This window comes from Plectropomus leopardus, chromosome 1, assembly GCF_008729295.1.
Source record: "Plectropomus leopardus isolate mb chromosome 1, YSFRI_Pleo_2.0, whole genome shotgun sequence".
Taxonomy (NCBI): domain Eukaryota; kingdom Metazoa; phylum Chordata; class Actinopteri; order Perciformes; family Serranidae; genus Plectropomus; species Plectropomus leopardus.
This window is the reverse complement of record NC_056463.1, coordinates 5,970,004-5,997,235: the sequence shown is the minus strand read 5'-3', so window position 1 is coordinate 5,997,235 and position 27,232 is coordinate 5,970,004. Positions and strand designations below refer to the sequence as shown.

Sequence of the window (27,232 nt, the reverse complement as noted above, 5' to 3'; positions counted from 1 at the left end):
ACCTGCTCTGGCTGCAATGAATTGATAGAGCTGCGAGCACACATGAATATCTTGAAAAAAATGATCCGTATGCTGTACCATACATTTAGAGCTCTGTGGATTTTGAAGTGTGGCCAGATATTGATTTTGCTGACAGAGATATGCTTCATATAGAAAAAGGGTAAGTAATGGTACCCTGAACAGAGCCTAAAGGCATATACTGTAGTTGTCTGATCTTACTATACCCCTTTAACACCCAACCTCTTTCAGGATTGGTCTGTATAAATGCACACATATGGACTGTTTTTGATTATTCATACCCTTGTGATGGATGTGGACAGAATGTGTTAAGGATATTTTTTACAGTGTTTGATTGTGAGGCTGCTTTGTAGGTGGGAGACTCCATATTTTAAAGGTTCAGTTATACTGGCAGCTTTCCTTTGTGTCTGATGTGGATAACTTGTACTTCAGGTCAGTTTTCACTCAGATGAATAAAAGAATATCTCAGTAAGCATCAGTTGTATTTACCTGAATGTATTTTTATTTTGCTGTGATTCTGATTGGCTAGCACTTGTTGCCTTTCTTGGTTTGGTTGGTTAGGTTTAGACATGAGGAGTGAGATTGGCATGTTGGCATGTTGGTCCAGAATGGCTCCCTTCAAACTGTTATATCATTGGATAATTAGCATATATTCATTAACATGTGGTCAGCATACTAACAGCACATAATAAGTTGACCAATGTCAAGTAACCAGTGAATACATCTGTCGGATAATTGTAGTGAAGGGGCTGTGTCCTCGCCACAGTGACCTCGGGTATGACTTCAACCTCGGGCCCTTTGCATCATGACGTCCCTTTTCCTTCCTCCATTCATGCTTAAGCTGTCCTTTAAATAACAAACATGAAATGCTACCTAATTATGTAAGTAATGTACAGGTACATCAAAATTGTGTGCACCACTGTTGGTTAGTATGTTAGACAGCAATTTTTGAAATTGTTATCCCATATTAGATTTCCTTTCTTTTGCTTGTTTTTAGTCTGTACAAACCTGTGTTGTTTGTGCACAACAGCTCTTTATAATTCTAGGAGGACTGTTCAAGTCTTTTAGATGTTTTTTCATGTGAATGCTCAATGAAGGCTCTAACTGTTTCATGTTTGCTGCTCAGTGGGGATTGACCATACAGTGCCATTGCATACATGTTCTCAGTCAGAAGTAAAAAAAAAAACCCAAAACAAAACACCTGAATCATTATCATAAAGTGGAGCAGAGATGAAACACGGGGACAGCAGGAGGAATGTGTTTGTTAACAATCACTAGCTCCAGTCTTTGTGTTAGTGCAACGTGTTTGTTCCTGTCTTTTAGCTTCAGGCCAGTTATTGTGCGTACTGTATGCGTGTCTCTGTGGGCATCTGACAGCTCTCGGCCTCGTCCACCCACAAATGTATCTCACATCACTGTGGGCACTATGCGGTCTACAAATTTACCCTCAATATTACAATCTGAGCAGCTCCTTCCTCAGAGGAATGAAATGTCACCTCTTGCAGCTTTTACACGACACATCATGTATCACCTTTTTCACTGGACACTCGCAGCCTCATCTTTCTCTGTCTCTGCTGCCTGGCGGAGGAGCCTGTCCTTTGTGAAGACAGCTCCCTGTAAACAATAGGAGGCTGCGGTAATTGTGGTTCCACTTGATTTCACCTCTGTGGAAGCAGCCAAGCAGCTCTGGGGAAACGGGATGGACAGAGGGAAGGAAAGAGGTGGCAGGAAGTGTGAGGTTCTGTATCTGCCCTTCTCAGAATGCCACAGAGCTGTCGTCACATCCAGGTTTATGCAGCCCAAATCAGTTCACAGTTCATTGTTAGTCTAGGGTGACTTTATCTTTGTATGTTGTTCAAGATAACACTGATATCTATATTTTTATACCTTCATGGAATTTCACTGGGGGTAAATATGTGGCAGGAAGTGTGAGGTTCTGTATCTGCCCTTCTCAGAATGCCACAGAGCTGTCGTCACATCCAGGTTTATGCAGCCCAAATCAGTTCACAGTTCATTGTTAGTCTAGGGTGACTTTATCTTTGTATGTTGTTCAAGATAACACTTGCTGTTCCCATTCAGAGGACATGTGAAATGCTGGGTGATATCTATATTTTTATACCTTCATGGAATTTCACTGGGGGTAAATATGTTTCTCTCTTTTACTGAAACTAAGACTTTTGCGTCCTGAAACCTCTTGCTTTTTTTCAATGCTTATATTACCAGGTTAAAACAGCCATACTGACGGCATGAGCAGCGCTCACCGCACATCTAGGGAAAATGAGTCATTCCAATTTTTTCTGCAAGATGCGGGCAGTTTTCAGTAAAATAGACAGTAATATTGGACTTTGCCACGGACAAGAGGACATACAAATGTGTTTTACTCAACTTTTCCTGTATGTGTTTAAAAAAAAAGGTCTCCGACAATGTTTCTATCATTAAAATCCCTTCTGTTGTTGACACAAGGCATTTTGCTGTGAAATATTTGCAGGACCTTGTTGTTGACGATGTAGTAGCTTGCAGGGCTTCATTAAAGAGTCTAGTATTTGCTTTTAATTGTGGAAATACAGTAACTGTAACTGTAGGCAGCTCTGCAGCTGTGCCGCAACAACAAACGCTGCCAATGTAAATCAAAAACTGAATGAAATAGATGTGAACACACACTGCTCACGCATGCTGTGTGGCCCGTGCGTAACCTCCAGAGCATGCGATGTGCATTACATGCTAAACGTCCTCAATACAGCCGCTCCAGTATGAAGTCAATAGAAAGATGAGGGTCTGTATTTTAGAAGGTATTTCTAATCACACTCTCTGTATTTCTAAATACCATGATATACCATAATAACATGATAGGGCCTGTTGTCAACATATTGAAATGTGAAGAATGGAAGAGCTTTTCTTGACTATTCAGTAAATACACATAGAGGGGCATTTTTTAAAAATGTATTTACAAGAGTAAAATGTAGATAATTGTATTTAGCTCCCAGTTTGCTAAAGTGTAGATGCTGCCAGTGTTTGCCCTTAGTCTTTATGGTGCAGTGCAAGCAGAACATAAGTGATTTCCCCTGTGGAAGGTCATTATGATCTCTGACTTCATGTGTTGGTGGATAATAGTTGTCTGCCATAGGTAATTGTGGAAATAGTTGTCCGACTCCCGCTGTGTGCTTATCTTATGATCTCTGGGTTTTAGAGGAATTGTTTTCTACATTAAGCGGGCGCTGATAAGGCTCGCAGTTACAGATTAAACTCCTGGAAGAGAGGTTTAAGGTCTTTCCTTCCTCTCGGCTCCGTCCTGTAAATAAACTCCGACAGCAGGTTCAGCTCAGGCCTGGAGATAAAGTGTAGTAGAGCCATTTTAAAATGAATTCCTCATCTCTTAGAAGCTGCAGCTTTGCACACTTTGTGACTGGGTGAAGACATTGGAAGTCTAATAGATTAAAGAGCTCAGTGACTGCCGAGCTGCAGCTTTTATACTCTCAGTGGACTCAAAATACTGTAGTGTAAGAACTGTTACAGTTTTAACACTGTCTTGTCAGGCCAGTTTGATTGGCTGATAGTAGTTTATAACAAACATGTTTATGTTGGCTGATGCTGGTTTTCTCAGCCAGCTTTCACTGGAAAACTGGTGATATAGGTCAACTTTCCAGGTGACTTATTATGACCTAAATTTTGTTTATTATAAGGTAGCATCTTCTAGTGGTCATAGTCATTATTATGATAGCAGAGGAGGAACTGCGGTAACGTAGCAAAAAAAAATCTGACAAAGTCCATATTATATTGTATAAATATTGGAGAAGTTCATAAAATACAGACAGGAAGGGGTGGTAGGTGGGTCAAACAAGCAGGGGACTTTCACCCAGGAGACCATGTTCATGCCCTAAAGTCATGTTGACTTTGTTTAATAACAACGTAGCTAAGTATGCTACTCATTTTTCTTCTCAAGAACCCCTTGAGGGAATTAAGTCAAATTAGACACAATTACTTAAACACAACAATGAGCTGATTAGAATATGGTGTTCAAAGGTCAAGGTCACTATGATCTTGCATACCTTTCATTTCCATGAATGCAATATATGAAGATGACCTTGAGGCAATCTCCTCTAATTTGTCACAAAAGTCCACTTGGATTTAAGAATAAAATTTTTAGAATCTAGTGGTTGAAGGTCAAAGGTAAAGGTGATGGTGGCCTCCTACAACATGCTTTTGGCAATAACTCAAGACCCCTCAAGAGCCACCTTGATTCTGTGCTGAGTGTGTAGTTATGTTTTCATATACATGGATGTAAACTGGAAGTGCAACTTGACTCCTTTTTTTATTTTTATTTTTTACCTGTACTGATTTAAAAATCACATAAATCAAGCTCTAATTACTATCATTACTCAATTTACCCACAGCTCTGTATTGTCCCTCTAGCTGACATAAACACATGGTGGTATTCTAACTGTATTGATTGAACTGAGCAGCTTTAAGTGTTTGCTTTAAGTCGACTAATCCCTCATTCAGACAGCAGCCACACCACTTGTCTTTCATCCCCTAATGTATTTTTCTCTGGTGTCCTTATCTGCACCCTACTGATCAATACTTGCCTTTTTAAATTGTTTATCAACCTGCCATTTAAGGACTTTATGCTTACACTGCTGTATGGCTGACCAAAAGAAGCTGCCATTAATTTCATGCATCATTTGGTACATATATTCTCAAAAATTCTAGTATTGGCAAAGGCTGCATCCCCCCCAAGACACATTATATGTTTAATGAAAATTTAATCAAATCCAATTCCAATTATACATGTAATGAATGTGGAGCTCAGGTGTGACGAGTCTGGAAACCTTGGCAACCCTCCCTGTGTACATTAACTCTTCAAAAATGGAGGTCACGCTGTCAGGCTGGCTCGGCACCAGCCAATTTAATAAGCCCATCAAACACAGTTTCGTAAGGAGTCAGACAAATTTTCCTTAGTCCTCACTTTCATCCATTTGTAATTGGCTCTGAGAGGCTGGTGTTTATATTTAGCTCCCCCCATAAAGTTTTGATGTAAGGAGTGTTTCTTCCTGCTCGACTGTACATCCAGAGTGATGTCTACCCTCATGTTACACAGCTTCTCTGTGAGCTTTGTCTCTTCTCTTGTGATGCATTGTCTTCCTGTCCCCCTAGCTGAGTGCACATGGAGGCATGTAGAATAATAATGCACTGTGGCTATGGGATGGTTGTTTACTGACAGAGCACATTAATGGAACATGCTTTCATTAATGTGAATTGCTGCCTAAGCATCTTTATTGCCTCGAGCTGTATATTTCATTGGGTCGTCAATGAATTGCATTACCTCGCAGGCTGTGTGCTGCTGCTGCTGCTACACAGAGAGAATATGAACTTGGTGGTCAGGGCACCATAAAGCAAACCAAGCTAACACCACTAACGAAGCCGCTGTAAGTCATGACGTAACTGAAAATATTTTCAGCATATGTGAGAGGCACTTGGGTTTTAAAGTGCCAGGTCTTTACTGCTTCAGGTTAATAATAACATGAGCCTGTAATACCACTTGGCAGCTGTGCAGATTTCTTCTGGTGGCCCGTCTCCTACTTCCCTGCCCCATTTTATTGCAAAATATGCTTATTTACTATGCTAATCCTCATAAATAAGGCCCCATTACCTGTTAATATGTGTGCTTTGATGTGTGGGTATATTGTAAAGCACTTAGATATAAAAGTGTTACATAAATTTAGTCTTTTTATTATTTAAAAAAATCTTAATTAATGAGCCAAACAACAAAATAAACCAGGAAAAAATCCAAGCTGGAAATTTGGTGCTGTAAATAATGCTGTGGAGCATGGTTTTACTTAGAATAGACCTATTTTTGATTTAACTTATCATGATAAAAGTAAATTGTTGTTGATTGCACAATGTAATGACTTTAGAATAATGACACAATTGGTGTTTATATTTGTTCCATACAAGATCATACACTTTCACTTTGCAATTCTTTCTGCCACCAGGTACAGTCTCCCAAAAAAATGAAGGCTTGATTTACAACAAAAAGGAAGTGTATCAGCCACTGAGCAGTCAACACAGAAGGAGGAAAGAGCTTTTGTTTTTTTCTGGTAGATATTCCCAGTTACCAAAGAGTGCACTTCTTTGCAGTTACCATCCCCAGTAGCAAAAATTGTGGACAGTGGGAGAATTGAAGTAATTGTGAAAGCTGTAGCAGTAGCCAGGCTTTGAGGAAAATGGCAAATGATCCAGTTGTTTTAGCCATAGCAACACCAACAACAATATCACTTGGACACTCGAGGGGGGACATCCACCATCTGTACGAGTCCCTATGCCTTCATAAGTTGGAAAACAATCCTTATGACTCCTACAAAAACAACTCATTGAGGCCTATACTGTACAAAACATTTATGGTTGAAGTGGTTAGAATTAATCCTTAAATCACGATGGATCACGTGAAATTTGTTACATACAACATCAAAAACCCACATAGTATTATCACTCTGCAGTTCTACTCAGCTCACAAAATCAGAGCATCTTTCACTTTACTGGTTTGGTTTTGTGGCCCAAATTAAATGTTTTAGTTTGTTTTGGCTCCAGACAGCAGACAGCTGTTTTCAGGGAGTAAGCTACAAAACCACTTTGTATGCTGTTCAGCACCTAACAGCAGACAAACACAGTTAGTGACAATCTGGAGAACATAGTGGAGCATTTAAATGCTAAACAGCCAGATATTTTTCTCAGATGCTGGTGGAGACCAAAACAGAGCTAAAAGTTCAGTGGAAACATTTTCACATTCAACAGGTGACTGGAAATTCCTAAATTAATCCTAATGTCAATCCTTATGTGCTGGATGTGTATAGGCAGTTGTTTGCTAAATAGTTTTCTTCAACAACTTTATATGGAGATAATGTGTAAATATATACAACTTGTTCACGCTGTCCCCAGGTGGCCCAAAATTCCCTTACTTGAGGTAAAGCTCTGGTAAGGGCAAGGCAACATAATCTACCTGCTTAATAGGGGTGGGGGGGGAATCAGTACCGTAAGTAACTGTAAGAAATAGAAAACAGAATGTAAACTCCTGGCTACCAATGTCAAAGTCAAAAACTCTTGCATAGTTAATCTCCATAAATGGTAATGCATATTAATTAACATTCCATTCCATAACATTTGCATAGAAACATATCTTATGCATTAACTTGGTGCCTTAGGTCAATGATGACATAAATTATACTGTTTAAACACTACTGTAGGTAATGAAAGGAAATAGAAGTACATCTGCATCATAAAGAAACAGATTAAGAAGCTGTCTGCGAGAGTCACCAAAATACATTAAGGTCCATAAGTCTTAACTGCGCTATGCAAGGAGCTTGTTAAGTCCGGTTTTGTCTTAATAAAATCTTAATAATGGAATTATTTCTGAGTATACTCATGGCTTGCATGCAGTAGTATTGAGAAACAGCTGTGTAAAGTGGAATAAATTGACTGCTAGGTCAAAATAAAACAGCCTCTTGAACTCCAGGTGGATTACTGCAGGAAATGCAGAATTTTCCTCCTACTAATTTTATGGAAATCCATGTCCTCTAGGCTAAATGCTATGACAGGCGATCAATATTTCCCCCCCCGTGACACGGAACAGATCTCTCTGCTGAGTTCACATCACGTCAAGGTGAGCTGCAAGGCCGAGGCAGAAAGTGAGCATGACGACTTTGCATTGGCACAAAAAAAAGAAAGAATATATAGACAGAAAAATCCTGCAGTGCTCTGTTCTTTTTTATTGGCTTGTCACTGGTCATTAAATTTGACATTACTGAAGTGTTCTGCTTGGCGTTATTGAATGAGACGGCGGTGAGAGCCAAAGAGATGAGGACATGTTTTAGAAATTTACTATGCAAAGTAAAAGTGAATCATGAGGTGTTGGTTTTACTCATAGATCCCATAATAAACACAGAGTCCACCTCTTTTGTCGTGTTTTTAGGAGGTTGTTAGCGCTGAAAAGAAGAATGGAAGACAGATAAAAAATTGGAAAAGTAATGTCGACAGACATCGTTTATGTGACACGAACAACAGTGACTTCAGTTCAGTTTCTCTGCGTCGTCAAACATAATGTGAATTAACATTACTAATACAGTTTGAGCAAAATTTGTGTAAGTTGAGAAAGGGACAGGAAATCAAAAGACAAGTATAAATAGGCATCAAACAAAGAGAAGAGAGATGGTTAGTGTGGAGAGAGAGCTTTTAAAAGCTCGAGACAGATGACACTCAGCTGACTGCTCGCATTTCAAGTTGTAGTCCTGCATGCAAAATACTACATAAATTAAAAGTAGATAAGAATTATCAGCAGTAAAGTGGCTTTTGTGACTGATATATTAATGACATTACAGTTTTCATAGTGATGCATGAATATGGATGTGGCTTTTTACTGTTTTAGCTGGTTGAACAGGAGCTAGTCTTAACTATATTTCCAATTCAAGAGGCAATTGATAAATTGTAGGAGTTGAAAGAAAAAGAAAAAATAAAGAACAAATTCTGCCAAACAAAAAATGTATCCATTTTTTGACAGCTTTCCCCATATTGGTTATTTCTGATATATTTGATAATTTTACTTATTTTGGCCTTAAACAGATAAAGTTAAAATGATTAAGTTAAATGAAACCAAAAAGTTTTGAGGAAAAGGCATGTGAAAGTTGAAAACGGGGCTCTCCTGCTATGTACTAATACATAAACACTGCTCTTTTGTTAAGACTCACTGGTTTAAAAGTTAGAAAACCACTGCTTTCATCTTTAACTGTGTGTTTTATCCGCTGTCATGCTGTTTGTGGGAGAATCTTCACCTGCAATCAGCTGCTGTAAATGTTGTGGAAGGAGATGTAATGGAGTAGAAGTGTAACAGCAAGAATGAAGTAAACATACCACTGCTTACCACTGCTTCCTTTCAATTCATTTTGGGTGTTAAATTCAGATTTATACAAGGCCGATGTGAAGAGGCGTGTGGACACCAATTATCACCTCTAGGTAGAGCAGATGAAGGCCAATCGTTGCTTGTGCATCGGAAATGTTTCTGCTTGAGCGGAAAATTAGCATTTTACCTAAGGCCTTATAGCACACCTACAGAAGCCAATGGCGAAAGTAGAGGAACTGGAGAAAAAAAAGTAGAATTACAGAAAAAAGGCATTTGTGCAAATAAATTAATGATGGCAATGTAAACAATCTCTGTGTAGTAAAAGTTAAGATGTCTGTACTGTAGTGGAATTACTGCTCACTAAACTTATACACCTATAGGGAGCAGTGAATGACTGAGTGGTTTCAGACCATTACAGATTTGCGCAAAACTTAAGCCATATTTTCACAATGGCGATAAAACACAGTTGTGAGATGACTGCATTTCCACTGATTGATGTTATGCAACTTCCCCACTTGTGTTAACATTCCAAGAAGCGTGGTGATGGATGTTCAAAACATTAGCAGGTTCATTTCTATTGCAGTCACTGCAGTAGCCATCATTATTGCCAATCAAAGGTGACATAGGCGTGTTATGCGAGCATAATGGGAAGGCAAGCCCCTCATATGTGGGAGTGGCCACATATGAGGGATTTCTGGGAGGTGATAGTCCATGATTTCACAGAGGAATTGTGCATTTAAAACTTCAGGATGATCCGCTCAACTTTTAGTGCCTGCATCATGCCCGAGAGACCGAGTTCCTGCTGACAAGCACTTAGCCACAGCATCATGTGACCTATAAAAGCCAAAAAAGTCTTTCCATTGCAGTTTTGCAAATTATGGCTTTTTTGATTTGCCTGTAATTGATTTGATTAATTTGATTAACCTCATGCAAGTGTAAAAACTTTTGCAATAAATGGTAGTTTTTTCAAAATTGATGTTACCATTAGACGTATTTGATATTCGCAATTTAAATATGCGCAATTTTAGGGTTAATGGAAACCCGCCTTGTGAATGGTGAAATAACCTCCTATTACCCTGTGCTGAAGCTTGAGTGTGCCGCTGTCCGTGGTCCTGATGATCAGTCATTACACATCATTAGCCCGGCACTTCGGGGGGTCACCTCAACATGTCCAGGCCTGACACCACATCACTCTGTAATCATCACTAATTAGACAGAACCTGACAGAGATGGGCGGCGTGCTCAGACAAGGCTGTTGTTATCTCCATGAGGATCACTGAGCTCACTACTGTCAATGTAAAAACTTCACTGTGACATGATCATTTATTACTGGGTTAGGTTATTGTATTGTAGGAAAGAAATCCCCTTCTTGGATACTCTAACCGGTGGATTTTATCAGTCTCTGGCGGTGTATACATTAATTATTATGTGGGAGCTGTTATTAGTTTTTCGTGCATTAAAAGGTGTTCCTGCACTAGCCAGTACTATATAAAATCCATGGAATGTTACATTAACCATTTGAAACCTGTGCAAATTGGCTTGATGTCTTTCAAAGACATGGGAAGAAGGCACAGAACATTGAAAAATGAATTTACCTAACAAGTACAAGACAATTACCTGAAGATTAGTTAATAATAATAATAATAATAATAATAATATTAATAATGATAATAATAATAATAATACTAATAATAATAATAATAATAATAAAGTAAAAAAACAATAAACAGAGCAAACAAGGCTTGGCAAAAAGTACCTAAAATATTGTATAAATTTATAACAGAATTGCAGATGTGTTTTTTATTATTATAAATACATTTTTTCCTTTTTACCTAGACATTTTCCCCTTGCTTTAAGAAAAATGGTTCTGTAACTCTCCCAATTTCTTGCAGTTTGCAGGACATCTGTTGCCAAGTTGTTCATTGCCTTTCTTCCCATGTGCTTTCAAGTGTTCAAAGATTTAAATACTTGTAAAATATGTCTGAAAGCAGCACAAGAAAAGTGATATCGCTTCAGGTTCCAAAGGGTTAAAGCTGCATTAAGCACTATGTTTGAAATGACCATTTAACCAAATGACTCTCAGTGTTTTTGACCGCCCTTTTTCCAGTCCAGATTATTATAGAATTAACATATATATATGCAGTAGACTATAACACTGGAGCAACTACTGCAGCATTTATAAACACATTAATCTAACACGACTTCTTTGTCAGTCGCTAGCAGAACAGAGAACACTGCAGTCTTCAAACACACATGCTCTCTACATATTGATTTCAGTTTTCAGTTGTGCACCTACTGACTTGTCTGGAGTGCTTTTAATATATGAGCCAGAAAGGCCCTCAGGTCCTCTGGCTCCAGCTTTGTAGTTGTGCTGAAGTGTAGGACAAAAACCTTTGGTGAGGCAGCTTTTAGCTTTCATCGCTTAGCTGCTAGAACAATCCTCCTGAGAATGTGACCCAAGCTAAAAGTGTTGATATCTTAAAATGTAATCTTACAATTTACTGCACCTGCATCATTATGTTTCTTTTTTTGTTGAGAAAATAAAATCAAAACAAATATCACTGAGATCCAGCTTTAACCAAAATACTAACTTGCCTTGCCTCTTCCATCTGTTTGCGCCTTTCTTCTCACCTGTGCACCTTGCACTTGGCTCCAAATTACCACCTGGTACAAATACATGACACAGACCAGTAAGTTACTTTTCAAGGTCAAAAATTCTAAAACTTTCTGAGTGCTGCTTGCCCTGGTCATTGCACTACCACAAAACAGGGCCTCTAAGTGTATTCTGGAAGGGATTTATTACTTATACAGCTTGGCAGTTTTTCACTTGCTCATATCCATCAATTCAGCCACTGCATCTGTCTGTTTTTACTTCCCACTTGTAATTTCCAATTGGCCAGCGGACATTAAACAACATTAATAAGTAGCCACGACCATCAGTGTTGTGTTTGTGTTGCTCTCCCCTCCGTCAGCTCACAGCCATTAACACACTGAATATTTAATCGTGTAACTCTTCCTCTATTACTCCACCATTAATGTAGCCTACATTTCATATCCCTTCCCATAAACTCTTACACATCCCACCAGCACTGTTGACATTCACCTCCACTTTATAGTTCAGCATTGGGAGGAAATCCTTGGGAAGAGAAAAGCTAAATAATTTCTCCTCACTGCTCCAGGGCTTCATTAGCAGCACTCATTAATTAAGGGGAATGTATTAGTCATGACTCCTACCAAAGCTTTTGCATATTAATGAGGAGTGTGTTTAAGTGAGTGTGTACCTTGTGAGCAGAGGCAGCCTAAGGCCAGGTCCTGACTGGCACTTAAAGACACAGGCCATGGTCTGATATAAAAAGATACATCTGCAGTGCAGCGCCATTGTAAATCCCCACCACAGCATGATCAAAGCTTGCTTTTTCATGTATTGTTTATAATCATCTAAAATCATGTTAGATTCTCATTGAAGATGCATTAAATGCAGCTTAATCAGTTGGATAAGCTCAGCAATAAGGCTTGAATCAAGAAACATGTTGCCAAAAATCAATTAATCCCATATTCAAAAGCAAGAGAGAGATCCGTAATAACTGTTTAATGTTGTTTTAATTACGCTCTTTTTTAAAATGCATGACTCTTATTTTCCTTTTGCTTCCATGGTGCCATGCTACATATGCAGGGTTATGATAGCCGCAGGTCAGCTACAGAGCGGCCTCATTAGGATCTTTCAATGTGGGACTCATTAGTGGAACATGTCGTATGTGTTGTATGACATGTTGATTTTAGTGCGATTAAAACGCTACAGCAGGCTAGTAGAGTGCTGAACGGTGGACTTAAGAAATCTGAGACAGAAATCTGTCATGATTATTCCCTGTTGATGACATGATAAACTCTCAATACGACACTTGGGAATCATGATTAATGAGTATTACATAAAGTTTACTACACCATTTTAATAGAGGACATTTTGACATAAGTGCGAAATTTATACCCAGGGTTCTTGTGGAGTTTGGCAAAAGAGCTTCATATATGTGGAATCCTCTGCAGAAGGACTTAAAGCTGCTCTCATCGGTTCCGCTCGGCTGTTTCAAAGCACTGTTGCAGGGCTTTTGTATGTCAGGTAGTATCTTCGTGTTGTAGAAAATCTTGTACTCTTGATGAACCAATGAACAATAAAGTAAACTTGCTGAATAATAATACAAACTCGATGAAAAATTAAATAAACTTAATGAGTAATGAAATAAGCTTGATAAGTAGTGAAATAAACTCGTTGAGCCTCAGTTGTCCTTACTTGAATATATGTTTATTACATAATATATCTGATCAGAGAAGCTTTTGGCACAACACATATGCATGGGCAGAGACATACCAAAAACTTAAAGTAACAGTAGAATCACTCATCTTTAAATAGTACATTTTACACGTCACACAGCTGTGCCTGTCAGTGTATTCAAAACATCCACAAAGACTTGCCCATGCAGTATCTTAACACACAGACTTACTGGAGACAGTGAAAGACTGGTGTCCTCATGACATTACTGAAACATACCAGTATGCATAATTACTGATGATTACCTTTATAGTTATTTTCTATGCCACTTAGCTGGTCTTTTAATTGTCTTGTTTTGACAGTTTATTTATAGGGTATATTAACATACATTTTATTCCTTCCTTGTGGTAACTTTATTTTGTTTTTTATATTGATTTGGAGTTAATTTTTTTGTACTATTGTTCTGTGTTGACTGTGTGTAACTTTCGTTGCTGCCTGTCTTGGCACAAAGAGATTTTTAAACTTAAGAGGGTTTTATGCTTAAATAAAAGTTAAATAAATACATTTAAAAAATAAAAATAGATGGAGGCCTAATTTAGCTGTTTCAGTTGTAGGGTCTTGGCATTGTGTGCATGCTTGCTCATTGTCCCACCTCAGATGTGTGTGTGTTGCAATCCGAGCTTCTCTGCCCTTTGCTGTGGTTTTTGATCAGGCCGCGTAGTATTGCACTCTTATGGTGGTTCCTGCTGATAACACCATCCTGACCTGCCCTTTGTTAGCACTTTTCGCACTATAGGCACTGTTTGGGCTGTTCACTCTGTTAGCATTGTTAGCTGCTAGCCGCGCCCTCAGTCCCGTCCATGTTTAGAGCCACATATAGGCAATTCCTGACCAGATTCTGAATCATAGTTATGCTATGAATATTTTTTATAGAGCTCCTTGAAATGTTAGTAATAGCAACTGTGCTTTTCCTTTTGAAGAAAAAGGCCTATTGTTGGACTTTTAAAGAAAATGTCAGCATGCATGCTATGGATTTTGTGATCTATTGTTGACATTTTAAGCAAATTTCTTTGTGCATGAATTTCAGAAGAATCAGAATCAGAATCCAGTTTTATTGCCAAATAGGCTACATTTACATACAAGTAATGTGACTTGTTGTTTTGGTCACACCAAAACAATCTGGACTGTTAAATAACACTACAGGCAAGAATAAAAGTATGTATTTTGATTTTGGGGTAGAGATCTGAAAGCTTTGAGAGAGCTCCGCTTGTTTACATGATTTTGTGAATGTTAAATGTTGATATATTTCTTGATGTTGTGTCTCACTAGTCACTCGTATCTGAGCCAACATCATTAGGCTAATTGATGCTGATGCTGAGCAATCAGTCAGCGCACCTGGCATGTATCAGCTGTTGCTCCCAACACCTCCACCACCTGATGGTTTTAGAATAAAACTCAGCTAGAAAAAGCAGATGTGCCTTTGTCATTGTTTGAAGTAACCTTCAAGTGACAGAATTTATCCCAAATCAGTTTGGGAGCTGAACTGCTGTTTGGAAATGTGGATGTTCAGAAAGCTGGCTGTTGACATGAAAAAAGCTCAGCTGTGTCCTCATATTCTCAGCCAACTAGCTTGTTGACTGTCCTCTCATCAGTGGAATTTCCCTGACTGCTGAGCTCAAAAAGAAATGAGCAATTTTCCCAATGACCTCTCCATCTTTCACACAGCAAACACACACATATCCATTCTGACTATGGAGTCTCTCTCCTTCCTATCTCTCTCTCAGAGCATGACGAGTGCACCAGCGGCCAAAATTTGTGTGATGAGAACGCCATCTGCACCAACACCATCAGAGGACACCTGTGTACCTGCAAGCCGGGCTACGTGGGCAACGGCACCATCTGCAGAGGTAAGTTCCTGCCCTGGAACAGCCCTCCAGACACACTAACACACACAAATAACAGACCCAAACCTTCCTGTGCACCCTTTGATGGTGGCTGATCCTCTGCTCCGAAATATCACGGTCGGGCTGGTTCACTCCTCCTTCACATCACCTAACCAGGCTGCAGCTGCTACAGAGATGAGGAAAATTGATTCTGGACCAGTTTCAGCCTGTTTTTCCACATGTGTGCCTCCTCTCCTCCACTGCACACTTTGCTCCCTGTTGACCCGCTGCCCCGCCCAGGCGCATCACCCGATTGGCCCTACAGTATCGTACAGATGGAGGGAGGAAGGAGGGCGGAAATGAGAAATGTTTTTGCGCAGTGTGTGTGTGGTTGTGTGGGCTCTTCATACAGCACTAACAGTTAAACAATATATATACACACAAAAAAAATCTAATATCTTTGTAAAAGCCTCCATTCAGCCCGATGCACAGACCTTTTAGAGCATTCTTAGTACACTTCAGCCTAATAGCTGAAGCACTTGTGGAAAATGAAAACAGAGACAGCTAGCGATTAAATCAAAGTGGAAAAGTGCCTCAATAAAGAAAAGTAATAAATCCTGAAATGGATATGTAGCTCAACATATCTCAGTACGCATTAATATGGTAAAAGTTTTTTAGACGACTAGGGAACATGTCCTCTGTTTAAACAGCATTTTAACAACTATATTTCAATGCAGTTACCAGTGCTGTATGTGATTCTGGAAAAATACAGTTGATTATTGAGTTTCGTGTCCAGGTTTTTAGTTGGTGGTTGGGTCAGAGCCCAAAGCGTTTGCATGCTAAGTCCAGGAAATGAAATTTAATAACCATTCAGTAGGTTTACAGGATTAGGAAAGGCCAAAATATTGTGTTATTCTGACTACAACTGGACTTTTAAAATACATTTAAATATGTTAGTTTGACTGAAATCAGAATAAATTACAATTCTCGAAATCAGACGAATACACCCAGATAATGCAATTCAACGTCGAGCTTTTCCGTCAAGTAACCACCTTAGTCGGACTTTAACTGGACGAGGTGTTCTGCTCGTGCTCCTTGTCGCTGCACTGGCCTCCCTCAGTGGTTAGGGATAGGGACTGTTTGTCACTTATGAAGGGGGGAACTGGTGCAGCAAAACGGGCCAGGCATTTTAAAAAATTAAGAACTGAGGAGGGACCTGTGTTTTTTTTTTATTTTTGGCATAGGTGAGGGACATACAACTTGAAACAGTAGTATTTTTTATTTTAAATAAAACATTTTCACAGTATCTAATCTGGCCCCCATTCAGAAAAGTTTGGACACCCCTGACTTACACTGTGATCTGTCTTGTGAGGTTCAGCTTCTAACTATCTTGATTTTTTTAACCAGTTTGTGCTGCTGAACCAGTTTGACATCTTGGATGTATCCTTCAAATGTACGCTGTAGACCTTTTGTCAGCTACTCTCTGAAATTGCTTTTAATTTTTCCAAAAGATTTGATAGCATTTCCTCAGTGAGTTATTTTCTGCAGGCTCTGTGCTAACTCTCACAGCTTGGTCAGTTCCTTATGGCATTTTGTGTATCATCCAGTCCTTGAGTACTTTCCCTCTTCTTAAAATTGTTTTCAACAGAAGTAATAGTATTTCTATGAAATGCACTGTAACAAATGCATATGACACAAAAAGGCAATTTATCATTTTGGCAGGTAAAAAAATATGCTTGACTGGTTGAGTTTTTTCATTTGCCAGACCTCTTAGCTGGTGAGTCAAAAAGTAAATTTTGGATACTGAGTAGTTTCCTACAGGGTTTTTTTTTGTACAATATGCTCATATATACAGTTTTAAATCAACAGTAGAGGTATGATGCACCGTTGAGATGTCACTGAAATAGAAATGAATTGGCAGCTTTTATAACTCAAAGTGCCATGCAGGCAAAAGGTGCATAAAGAAACAGTTCCTGTATCCTAACAGAGCATGGTATTGCATTTTTGACACAGTGTCTTAGAAAATGTAGCGATTAAAAATAAATCAAGTTTTGTGTAACCCACACTGTTCAATATCAAGGTTTCAGCTTTGGCAAAAGTTTTGAACATGCTGCTGTAACTGTGCAACTTTGATTTGTTACTTGGCTTGATGCAGATGTCTTGCCAATAAACATTGGCTTTTGGCATGAGTTAGCCATTTCTTCTGGCTGGCCAATTCAGAAATGGCATCTTATATAAACTCTGTGAGCACATGTTATTGAATGACAGATTTACAACAAGAGTGACTTATTGCTGTTTAATGATTTCCTGTTCAGGGGAAGCTGTGCTGTGTTTAACAACTCCTTTATCGAACTGAACTATAAAAAGCCAGTAAATTACATTTATGTTTGTTTACCAGTAACATGAACAGCTATTTGGGAGCTTGCATTGGCATTTGTTTCTCTATTCTAATTTTGTGACCCTATGTTCATGATAATGTGAATAAATATTTGTGGAAGCTGTGGAGTTGTTTACACGCCCTCTGACCTTCTTAGATGTGCGTGTGTGAAAGTTCACACACCACTTCCAGTTATAGATTCTATGTTCATGTGTCCTCTCGACCATGTACCGTATGAACTATATTTAACTGTATATTTACTCTGAAGGCTGCCGCAGTGGGACAGTGGCTGCAGGTTCAGAGACGATGAAGCAGGACAGTCGATAGCAGGACATGTGGGGCTCTTATGGAGTCTGAAGAGACTCGTTAGAGTGTTGGCAGCTTCCACGAGCCAGAGGAGCATCACGGCTCGAGCTCCCTGAGTACGACAAATATCCCTTGGGTCCATTATCACAGCAGCAGAAAGCTGGACTCCCCTGTCCACCTGAGTATTAACAGAGGTGTTTACACTGAAGCCAGTGAGGGGAAGGGAGGCAAAACACACTGTATGTGTTGAATTTTTAAAGCTCAGCCCTTGGCTAAATAGCCAGGAAGTCTGAGATTTAATTTGTTTTCTAAAAGAAAGCAAAATTGCACCATAATATGGATATCAAGCTTGTCTTGGGTACATTTTGGATCCGGTTTCCTGTTGGAAACATGCCTACAATTCCCTTTGTCATTATCAAAGAGTAAATTACATTATAATCATTTAGGTTGCCCTTTAGCCAAAGAGCAGATATTAGGCATTTGCATGTCAATCAAAAAAAGTCTATTTTTTAAACATGGTATATGCTTTTTTGACTTTTGTTAAAACCTAAAGACTCAGCTAAAGATTTGACAGATCTGGTCAGTGAATTTGATACTGGATTCATATTTGATAAAATTCCATCTAACTTGAACTCGTTATAATCACAACACTTTGATACTGATATGAAGATCATACTTTTACTTTTACCCTTTTAGTATGAAAAAACTCGCATAGCACTTATACACGAATACTATGAGCCAAACTTCTCATGAGTGAACCTTTGAAAATATCTGCATTGATGAACAAGATTAAGAATCCCTCTCAGCGAGCACAATTCAGTCGGTACTCCAGCGTTTTGATTTATGGCTCTACTCATGTCTAGTGATTAATTTGTAAATAAAGAGATCCCATGAGCTCTCAAGAAGCCCTTTCATGCAATTTCCATGACTGTGTGCTTATGCTTGGCAGCAGTTCAAGAGATGAGATGATCATTAAGCTTAATTAGGCTTTGATTATCCAAACTATACTTAAACGTGATTTCAGTAAAGCTTCCAGCAAAATATGTTGCATCATGGGATATCCGTTGCGGTAGGAAAGCCAACATAACCACATGAGACTGGCCCTTACAGGCAACCTCTGTGCTGGTTCCAACAGCACTAAATAATTGCAGCATGTAAAAAGATAACATCATTTTTTGTTTTTCTTTGATTTTTGTAAAACCTGATGTATTTCGGATATAAGTTACAGCTGGCTTGAAAGTCCCTGAAATTTCAGTTTAAACACAAAATTAAATAATTAATTACACTGAACATAGGGCTGGACGCCTTTTTAGATATTTTGATCATCATTCTAGTTGTTAACAGAGATAAAAATTAAAACACGGTGACCCTGCCATGTTCCACCGTGATTTCTCACTCATTAAGTCGTGTTCTGTGGCTGCACTGCTGCTCATCACCGTGAAAACTAATAATGCTGTAATTAGAAGGACAGGACAGAGGAAAGCATGTCTGTCATACCAATAATTGGCAAAGGAAAAGTGTGTCATATGCTGCTGCAACTGAATGTTTATATACTACATGTACGTATGTCTGTATCCATGTCTGTGTGTGTGTGTGTGTGTATTTGAGAGAGGTAGATAGAATGTGAGTGGAAGAGGGAAAGATTTTTTTTTACACAGCAGAAGGAAAAAAGGAAGAGGTAAATGCAAAATGAGCACAGAGGAAAGAGGCTGAAAATGACAAGAGAAGGAAAAATAAGTAGGTATGTCCAACTGCACTCACCCTCCTCCACCTCTCTGTAACACAGGCATTAGGATGGGTGGCAGGTGGGAGGCAGGTCTAGGGAGAGATCAATGCAATTTGCAAAGTGCCTTCCACATAATTTCTGCCATTGGATTGTCTCCAGGCTCATGCTTGACACGCACACACACACACACACGCACACGCATATACAACCTGACTGTAGCGCTACCTCCCAATTTTTCACTCTGGAAGTCACGGTCAATATGCAAATGATGGGAAAGAGCATCTAGAGAAGTGGATGGCTCAAACAATGTTTAGAATATGAATTACAGATATATAAATATATGGAAATTACTAAACATGGTGGAAAGACTCCACTTGTGTCCATGCTGGAATATTAAATGCACTATATGTTCAATGGACACTAGAGCAAAGTTTATGGTGGCGCCTGAACATAACACCCATACGTGATTGTTGAACATATCATTTCAGAGCACTGGTTGTTAATCTGCTGCAATAAAAGCCTCCACTCTTCTGGGACGGCTGTCCTTGATATTTTTGGAAACCTGGCTGCAAGGATTTGCTCCCATTCAACCTCAAGAGCATTTCTAAAGTGGACCACTGGTGTTGGGCCCGTGAGGTTATAATTCAAAGGTTCTGGATAGGGTTGAGGTCAGGGTTCTGTGCAGACCAGTCAAGTTTCTCCACACCAAACCAGGAAAAATAATTTCTCTGAAGAACTCATTTTTTCAGAGATTTTCATGTTGACACAGGAAAGGGGTCTTCCCCAAACCATTGACACAACCTTTATTATCTAAAATGTCATTGCATACTGTAATATTAAGATTTCTTGTATGTACTAAGCATCTAGCCCAGTGATACTCAGCTTATGGCCCATGGCCCAAATCTGGCCCCTGATAGGGTGCCGGGTGTCCCCCAACCATTTTCTATTTCACATTAAAAATAAATTGATTCACATAGGGAATTGTTTTTGTACTTTCAGTATACATAAGGTGCCAGAATGAATAAAACAGTGGAGGATCCCCATCACTCCCCCGCAGAGGTTCTAGCTAAGCAAAGTTGAGTATCCCAGGTCTAGCCCAAAGTGTGAAAATCAGCCAGACAAAAAGTAAAGAAAAGTACACTCGTTGGCGTGTGCACACAGCCTGGTAAGCCCATCCTAATGACGTGAACACAACATCCAGTTTCTTTCTTTGTATCAGTCTGGACTCTTTGCCACCCCAAACACTGTCAGTGGGCTGGAGTACTCAACCTGACAGACAAACTCCCTCAGCCAATCAGTGAGTGGCTGTTGCTTTTCCTGACTTTCTCACTAGCCTCTACTACACCAATTTATTGGTACGTAAGACAGTAACAGTAGATCTAAAATATACATCATATTTATATTTACCATGTGTATGTCAACAACAATCGCCATGAAATTTTTTACAATATACTGGTGATGCCAGCATATTTCCCTGTCTCTAATTCAGCAACCAGCTGCCTCTGGAGTGCTGAATACCAGCTGGCAGCGTCCTTGTTGTCTGTTCAAGGATTTTACACCAATCTGCATGGTCGTGATCCCCAGCTTTGAAGTTTGTCCTGTTGACTCCTCCATTAGCTCAGTCAGTGGCGAAACAACAATGAACATCATCTTCATCACTAACAGAGCCCGTTGATAAATCAAGCTTTTGCCGCACAGTTCCCAATGTCATGTAATGTTGTGCTGATATGTGCCAGATGTTTGACGTTTTGTTTACCATCAGAACATTTTCTCCCATGTTTCATCTCTTCCTGCCAGCTAGCTAAATTGTGATTGAATAGCATTGAATCAGATATGTTTGTTTATGGGGTTTTTTTTCATGAGTTCTAGGAAAGTCATGGAAAAGTTTTGAAATTTTGTCCATGAAAATGTGTGCTAATCCTGTTGCTAAATCCATCTGAAAGAATGTCAAAAAAATCTTCTTTTGAGGAACTCTGCAAGTGCTTCCTCTTGTTTATTTGTTGTTATTGTATCTATTGCTGCAATAACTTCACTTATTGCTGTGTTTAATAACTAACTTGTTGATATTGAAGCCGCCTTTACTGTTCTGCAAGCACTGGCGTACATTTCACATCATCAACTACAATACAGTTGATTGGCTGCTTACAATGCCAACTATGGTGCGGGTCCATGATTGGCCTAGATAGCCCCAATGGGATTATAATTTCTTTTCTTTCTTTTTTTTTTAAAGATATTTTTTAGGGTGTTTTGCCTGTAATTTATAGGACAGCACAAGTGTGAAAGGGGGAGAGAGGGTGGATGACATGCATCAAAGGGCCGAGGCTAGAATATGGACACAGCCTCCATACATGGGGTCCCCGCTCTGACCACTGAGCCACCAGGCGCCCCGGGATTGTAATTTCTTAAAATTGTTTGTGGCTATATCTATACCAGGTGGGTTTCGCCACTGCCCTGGCCCTTTAGGAGACTAGCGGCGTTCCTGAGTGATTCATTGCAATGGGAATAGTGTTTGAGAGTACAGATTATGACCGTTTCCTTTGTCCAATAGTCACTGAAGTAAATATTGGACCCATTTGTCACAAGTCACCCTTTTAAAAGTTCTGACACTGACATAACATTGTTTTCAGACAGAGGAATTTGGAGAAAATTAACTTTGTAAGAGACATGTCTCTGTTGTGGCAACAAACTTGTGAGATTTGGCAAGCATGATATCAGTGGATAGGTTTAATAAAAGATATCAAAAATTAAGTTAGCAGGTGAAAAGGAGCAGTAAAATAAGAATCAAATATTAAATTTGTACCTAATATAGTGCTGTATTGGTTTGAATCATAATTGGTTCATCCATACAACATTTAATACACGTCCAAATGAGGTGAGGGTATTCGACAGAAAGAGAACCATACCCACCAGACCAGTGGACTCTTCTGTTAAAGAGTATTTTTGGCTGCAGCTGGTCCAAACTGACAGAAACTGAGCTCACATAATCAGTGTGGTTTTACCAAGCTAATTTCCACTTACTTTTGGCCACATATGTGCTTATCTGTGATCAGCCAGTATACAGAGACCACTCATAACAATGTCAGTCCTACTCACTGCAGATATTTGTCAGTAGCAGGTGAGGAAATTCTATACTTTTTAATAATGTCATTAAAACTTCCTACGTCTTACCTTTCCTATTCTGGCCAATTAGTATTATGCGGGCAGGGAGTTGGAGGAACCGGCCTTCTATTTTCCCCTCCCCCTGAGGTCTCATTACTGTGTGATGGCGACAGTGTTGGCCAATCGACCCGTGCCTCCCATCTCATTCCCATCATACATCACCGCAGCCCTCTCAGGAATAAGGGAATTAGTCTGAGTGCGACTGCAGCTCCACCGCCTGTCCCTGCTAATAAGGCAAAAAAGTGTTTTTGGCCCGCCCTGAGCAATGACTCCACAGTAGACGAGGCAGAATCCGGGTTTCTGAGCCCCCAAAAAATAGTGGGTGATTAACTTGACATGTTAAAAGCTTAACAGGTGATGAGCGCTTGTGAGTGACAGCGGCTTATTTCCTGTAAAAGCAAACATTTTCAAATTCCACCTTCACTTTTGGATTGGTTTACAAAGAGAAATCGTTTTATTTGCAAAGGTATAATTTGACCTTTATGTTTATTGTGACTCGGAGGATGACAGAGGCAGCTGCAGATACGGCTTTGCATAGTTAATGACTTGAAAGCTCTAAATCTTTCATTTCATTTTTTATTAAACCTTAAAGGAAAAACCCTCTGTCAGATCCTTGTCCTCGGTTAGATATCACCTAAGGGTTTTTTTCTTTTTACCTGGAACCTATTTTTGCCATGTTCTTGTGTCTAACTCATTAGCTTTTAAATCGGGCCAGTATGCCGGGCTGGCAGCAATGTAACCAATCGGAGCAGGTGTTCCCCCATCAATTTACGTCCACTGGAAGTCCTTGTTTTTCCACTGACAGGCTCAGATTGTTATTGTAAGTGTCCTATAACATTATGGAAAGGATCCTATAGAGAAGTTAATATTTTTCCATCGCTTTTGCTTCTTCTATTTTGTTTAGTGTTAAAGTCTTGCTCAAGGAAAAGTCTTGTTCTAAAATCTCGCACCTTTTCCACATTGTCAAAATGAGCTTAATATGCAGCCATGACAGTGATGATCTTTCGTCAATTCTCACTAACAATTGTACCGTTTTCTTCCTCCAATAAGTCCCCTCTTGTGAGATTTCAGAATGAGACTGCTTGTAGAGACTTGGACACAAAAGAACACAGAACAAGTGAAAGGTACAAAAAAGAGTTTAATTTCTCGTAATTTTGTAAGGCACACATAATGACAACCTGAGCCTGTTATTGGCAAAAACAAGCACTTGCACGAGTCGGGGCACTCGGTCCAAGTGGTTACATTGCAGCCTGTCTCACTGTTGCCAGCTGCAGCATCTCGCTCAACACTGGACCAACCAACAACGAACTATGAACTCTGGACTTTCCCCAGACTTCTGTTTTCAGTCTGAAACCAGATTTATTTATTTTTTAAAACAACGTAGTGTGCTAGTATGTGTTGCATTCTGCACTGGTGACATATGTCACATGCCGTTTTATTACGTTACTAAGACTTTGAACCATGATCTTCTAACCATATGCATTTGTTACCAGAACCTAAGAAAGTAAATGGAACAACAAAGTTTTTTACCAATGGTCTATTTTTTAAACAGACTGTATGCATTAAAGACTGTATGTATCCTGTCAAAATTAAAGTTTATTTTAAAAGACACAATGCATGCAACAAATGTAAATTGACCCGCTGTCCCTGGGTGTCCAAAACTGATGCAGGAGGTACCTAGAGCTTCATATTTTGACGTTTAAGGCCACTGTCCAAGTGTTGGTATTTGACAAGATGGGAGTAAGAATGTGTTGAAAATACCACCGTTTACCTGTAAGGGATGTCTCATGAAGTACAGATTTTGGTGATGAAGTGGGGACTTAGTGTTCCCTCCTTAATGTGCCCGAACACAATCTTTTTTAATTTTATGAATACTTACATTTACCCTGTAGACTGGGGCATTTTTTTTCATTACATTGTGGCTTGTGGTTGTACAGATTCTGCCTGTCACGCAATAAATTTCCTTTAATTGGCAGCTCTCGGAAGATGCCATGCACTCATTGATTCTGTGTAACTGACACCAAAACCCGTCATCTGGAGGTTGTCCTCAACAGAAAAAATGACAGCACTGGTCATTTGTTAAAATCTACCTAAGTTTTCCTGACAAGCAACCTTGTGTGGTCATGTGAATAATGGCTGTCCTCTCTCACCTCACATCTCATTTCCATTACAGGAGAGTAATTACGGCTAATACTGTTGACGACACAATAGATTTGCCTGCTGCTGATATTATGCAGACAGACAACGCTGCTGATGTAGAGGCTTAAACTGTTAGGTGTTACTGTAGCTTTGGTTTACATTAGGACAGACTATGACAAAATTACCTGATGACACAGATTCTTATGTGCGCACAGTGAGAGAAGAGAGGGAGAGAAAGCCGCTGTGCTGACAATTTACTCTGAGCGGTAAGTTGCAAAAAGAGCTGAAAAGTCTGGGGCTTTTTACAAAGCATTCAGGATGTCCAGACCACTGAAGTTTCTCCTGGCTGTTAGAAATTTTCAGTCACTCTTGTTGTTGTTGTGCGTGGCTGTATGACACCATTATGTCACAAGTTGAAATATTGCCATTATCAAGATATAAACTTTTCTTATCTTGTCAAAAAGTATAATGTTATTATTGTGTATGAAATAATATAGCACACCCTTATGGTGTATTCACATTGAAGAAATGCGAGCATTTCCCTGCGGCAAGATTACATACAAAGTCAATGCAAAGAACCAAATCATGCTGGGCTGCGTGATGGACGCATTGGACATGATGGACGTGAAAACCCATAATTCGTGTTTCTTTGCAAGTTGCAATTCTTCAATTTGAGTGAGAATTTCACGTGATGCTGCATTGCGATAGTCTGTCAGCGTTTAGATCTAGTAGGGATTCTACTGACATTATTGAAATCCAGAAATGAAGGATAAATTATGTCTCTATCTGTGGACACAGCGCTACGCTCAGCATCAGTACTATTTAGAGACAGAAAAAATAAGGACTTGAAGATCAGTGAGATCAGTGAGCAAATACAGTTACATGGTAAGATCTGAAAATACACTTTTGTTCTGTGTAAGCTATTTTTGTTGAGTTGTTTCTTGAGTAATATTAATTTATTGTGGAAGGTAAACAACGGAGGGCGTGTAACGCACTGCCGTGACAGTCTGAAAAATAGTAAAGAGTAGTGTCTTGGTTCACTCTGCTTCAGGGCATGGAGCCTGATTGTTTACATCCAGCTTTCTTTTATATTTCACTGCAAACCACGTTAGCTGTCAGTTTCCTCTCCTAGCAAATGCAAGAAAAACAACAGCTGTTGAGGGCAAATTTTTTGCGAGTTGGAAACTGCTCCAAAAATACTCCTACAGCTGTATAAATGTGAGTAACGCAATGCAAACATATTTATTGTGTTTGGTGTGAACACTGCATTATTCCTCACCCTGTTTCTTTTCCTAAATCTAACCACAGTGACTGTTATTGCCTAACCATAACCTCCATAAGATAATGGTGATACATACTATATGTATATTTAGGACGTAACATCATGATTACCTGGATATGCTGACCTGGTAATAATATATGTATTTTCAAGCTTAAACGTGTAAAGGCCAAGCACGCAGGAGGCCTGCAGCTGTCTGCCTGTGCGGGTGATTGCAGGGACACATAAAGAAAGGCCTCCATCTCAAGAGCCATTTCTCTGCTATCGATTGTCTGGGCTAACTGGTAGTGAGAAGAAATGAGGGGTTAAGACTCCTTCTACCTTTACTTGCTCTTTCTTCCTCCCCTTCCTTTCCCTCTTTCCCCTGTCTTTTTTGTGTTGCAATTCTCCTGGGGAGAAAAAAGGCTACCATTATGTCATCTCCCTCAGAGCACAATAAATAAGCCACAATAGTTCAATCGAAGCACGGCACAAGATTATAGATCAGCATTGTTCCCGCTGCCAGCCTAATGATCAGCAGCCTATTGCAGAGCCTTTGTCGGCAGCAGAATGAGTGAGCTAATCTTGTTAATGGTCCGTTTCATTCCCTAGGACTGGTTTGTATAGACAAAGGGGTTTTAAATAGAGAGGATTTGAGTAGCGAGTCTAAACAGCGGCGCAGAGGACAAAGGCATTGACTCGTGCTTTTCTCATCTCGCTATCGGAGCTAATCACAGAGGAACCATGTTGCAACCAGCTAACAGCGAGCAGTGAAACCCAAGCTAATGTATTCTGAGAGATGGAGGGAGGGGGGTGTTTGCTACAGGGAGGGGAAAAGAGAGGAGGGGCTGGAGTGTTGGATTCAGCCCTCATTTCCCCTACAAGTCTGAAGCATTTAATTTTCTGTTTACATAATTATTGCTCCCCTTCTTTCCTTTTTGTGAGGAACAACACATTTAGCGGCTCCTCTGCTGCGTAGCTCTGTGCTAGAGGGCATAGTGTTTTACAACATTTAATTGGGTGAAAACCAGAGTATCTGAAGCTATGATTAATTGCAAATGTGGAGAAAAAATGTACAGAGAAAAAAAAACACTGCTTGTTTTTGAAGCTTTGTAGCAATTATCATTTGAGGCAATTATTTTTAGTCTGTGCCCTGCTGTTAGATGTAGCTGCTGTGCAGCAAAGAGAAAAATCCTCTCTTGTGCTCAGCTCTAT

General features: G+C 39.5%; 1 protein-coding gene across 1 annotated transcript in view; it reads left to right on the top strand.

Annotated features, from left to right (window-relative positions):
* Positions 1–27,232, top strand: part of LOC121946268 (protein kinase C-binding protein NELL1-like) — a 321,639-nt gene that overhangs the window by 221,711 nt on the left and 72,696 nt on the right. Inside the window, exon 14 of the mRNA XM_042490773.1 lies at positions 14,954–15,076. Coding sequence (XP_042346707.1) covers positions 14,954–15,076 — 123 coding nt within the window. The remainder of the gene's footprint in view (positions 1–14,953; positions 15,077–27,232) is intronic.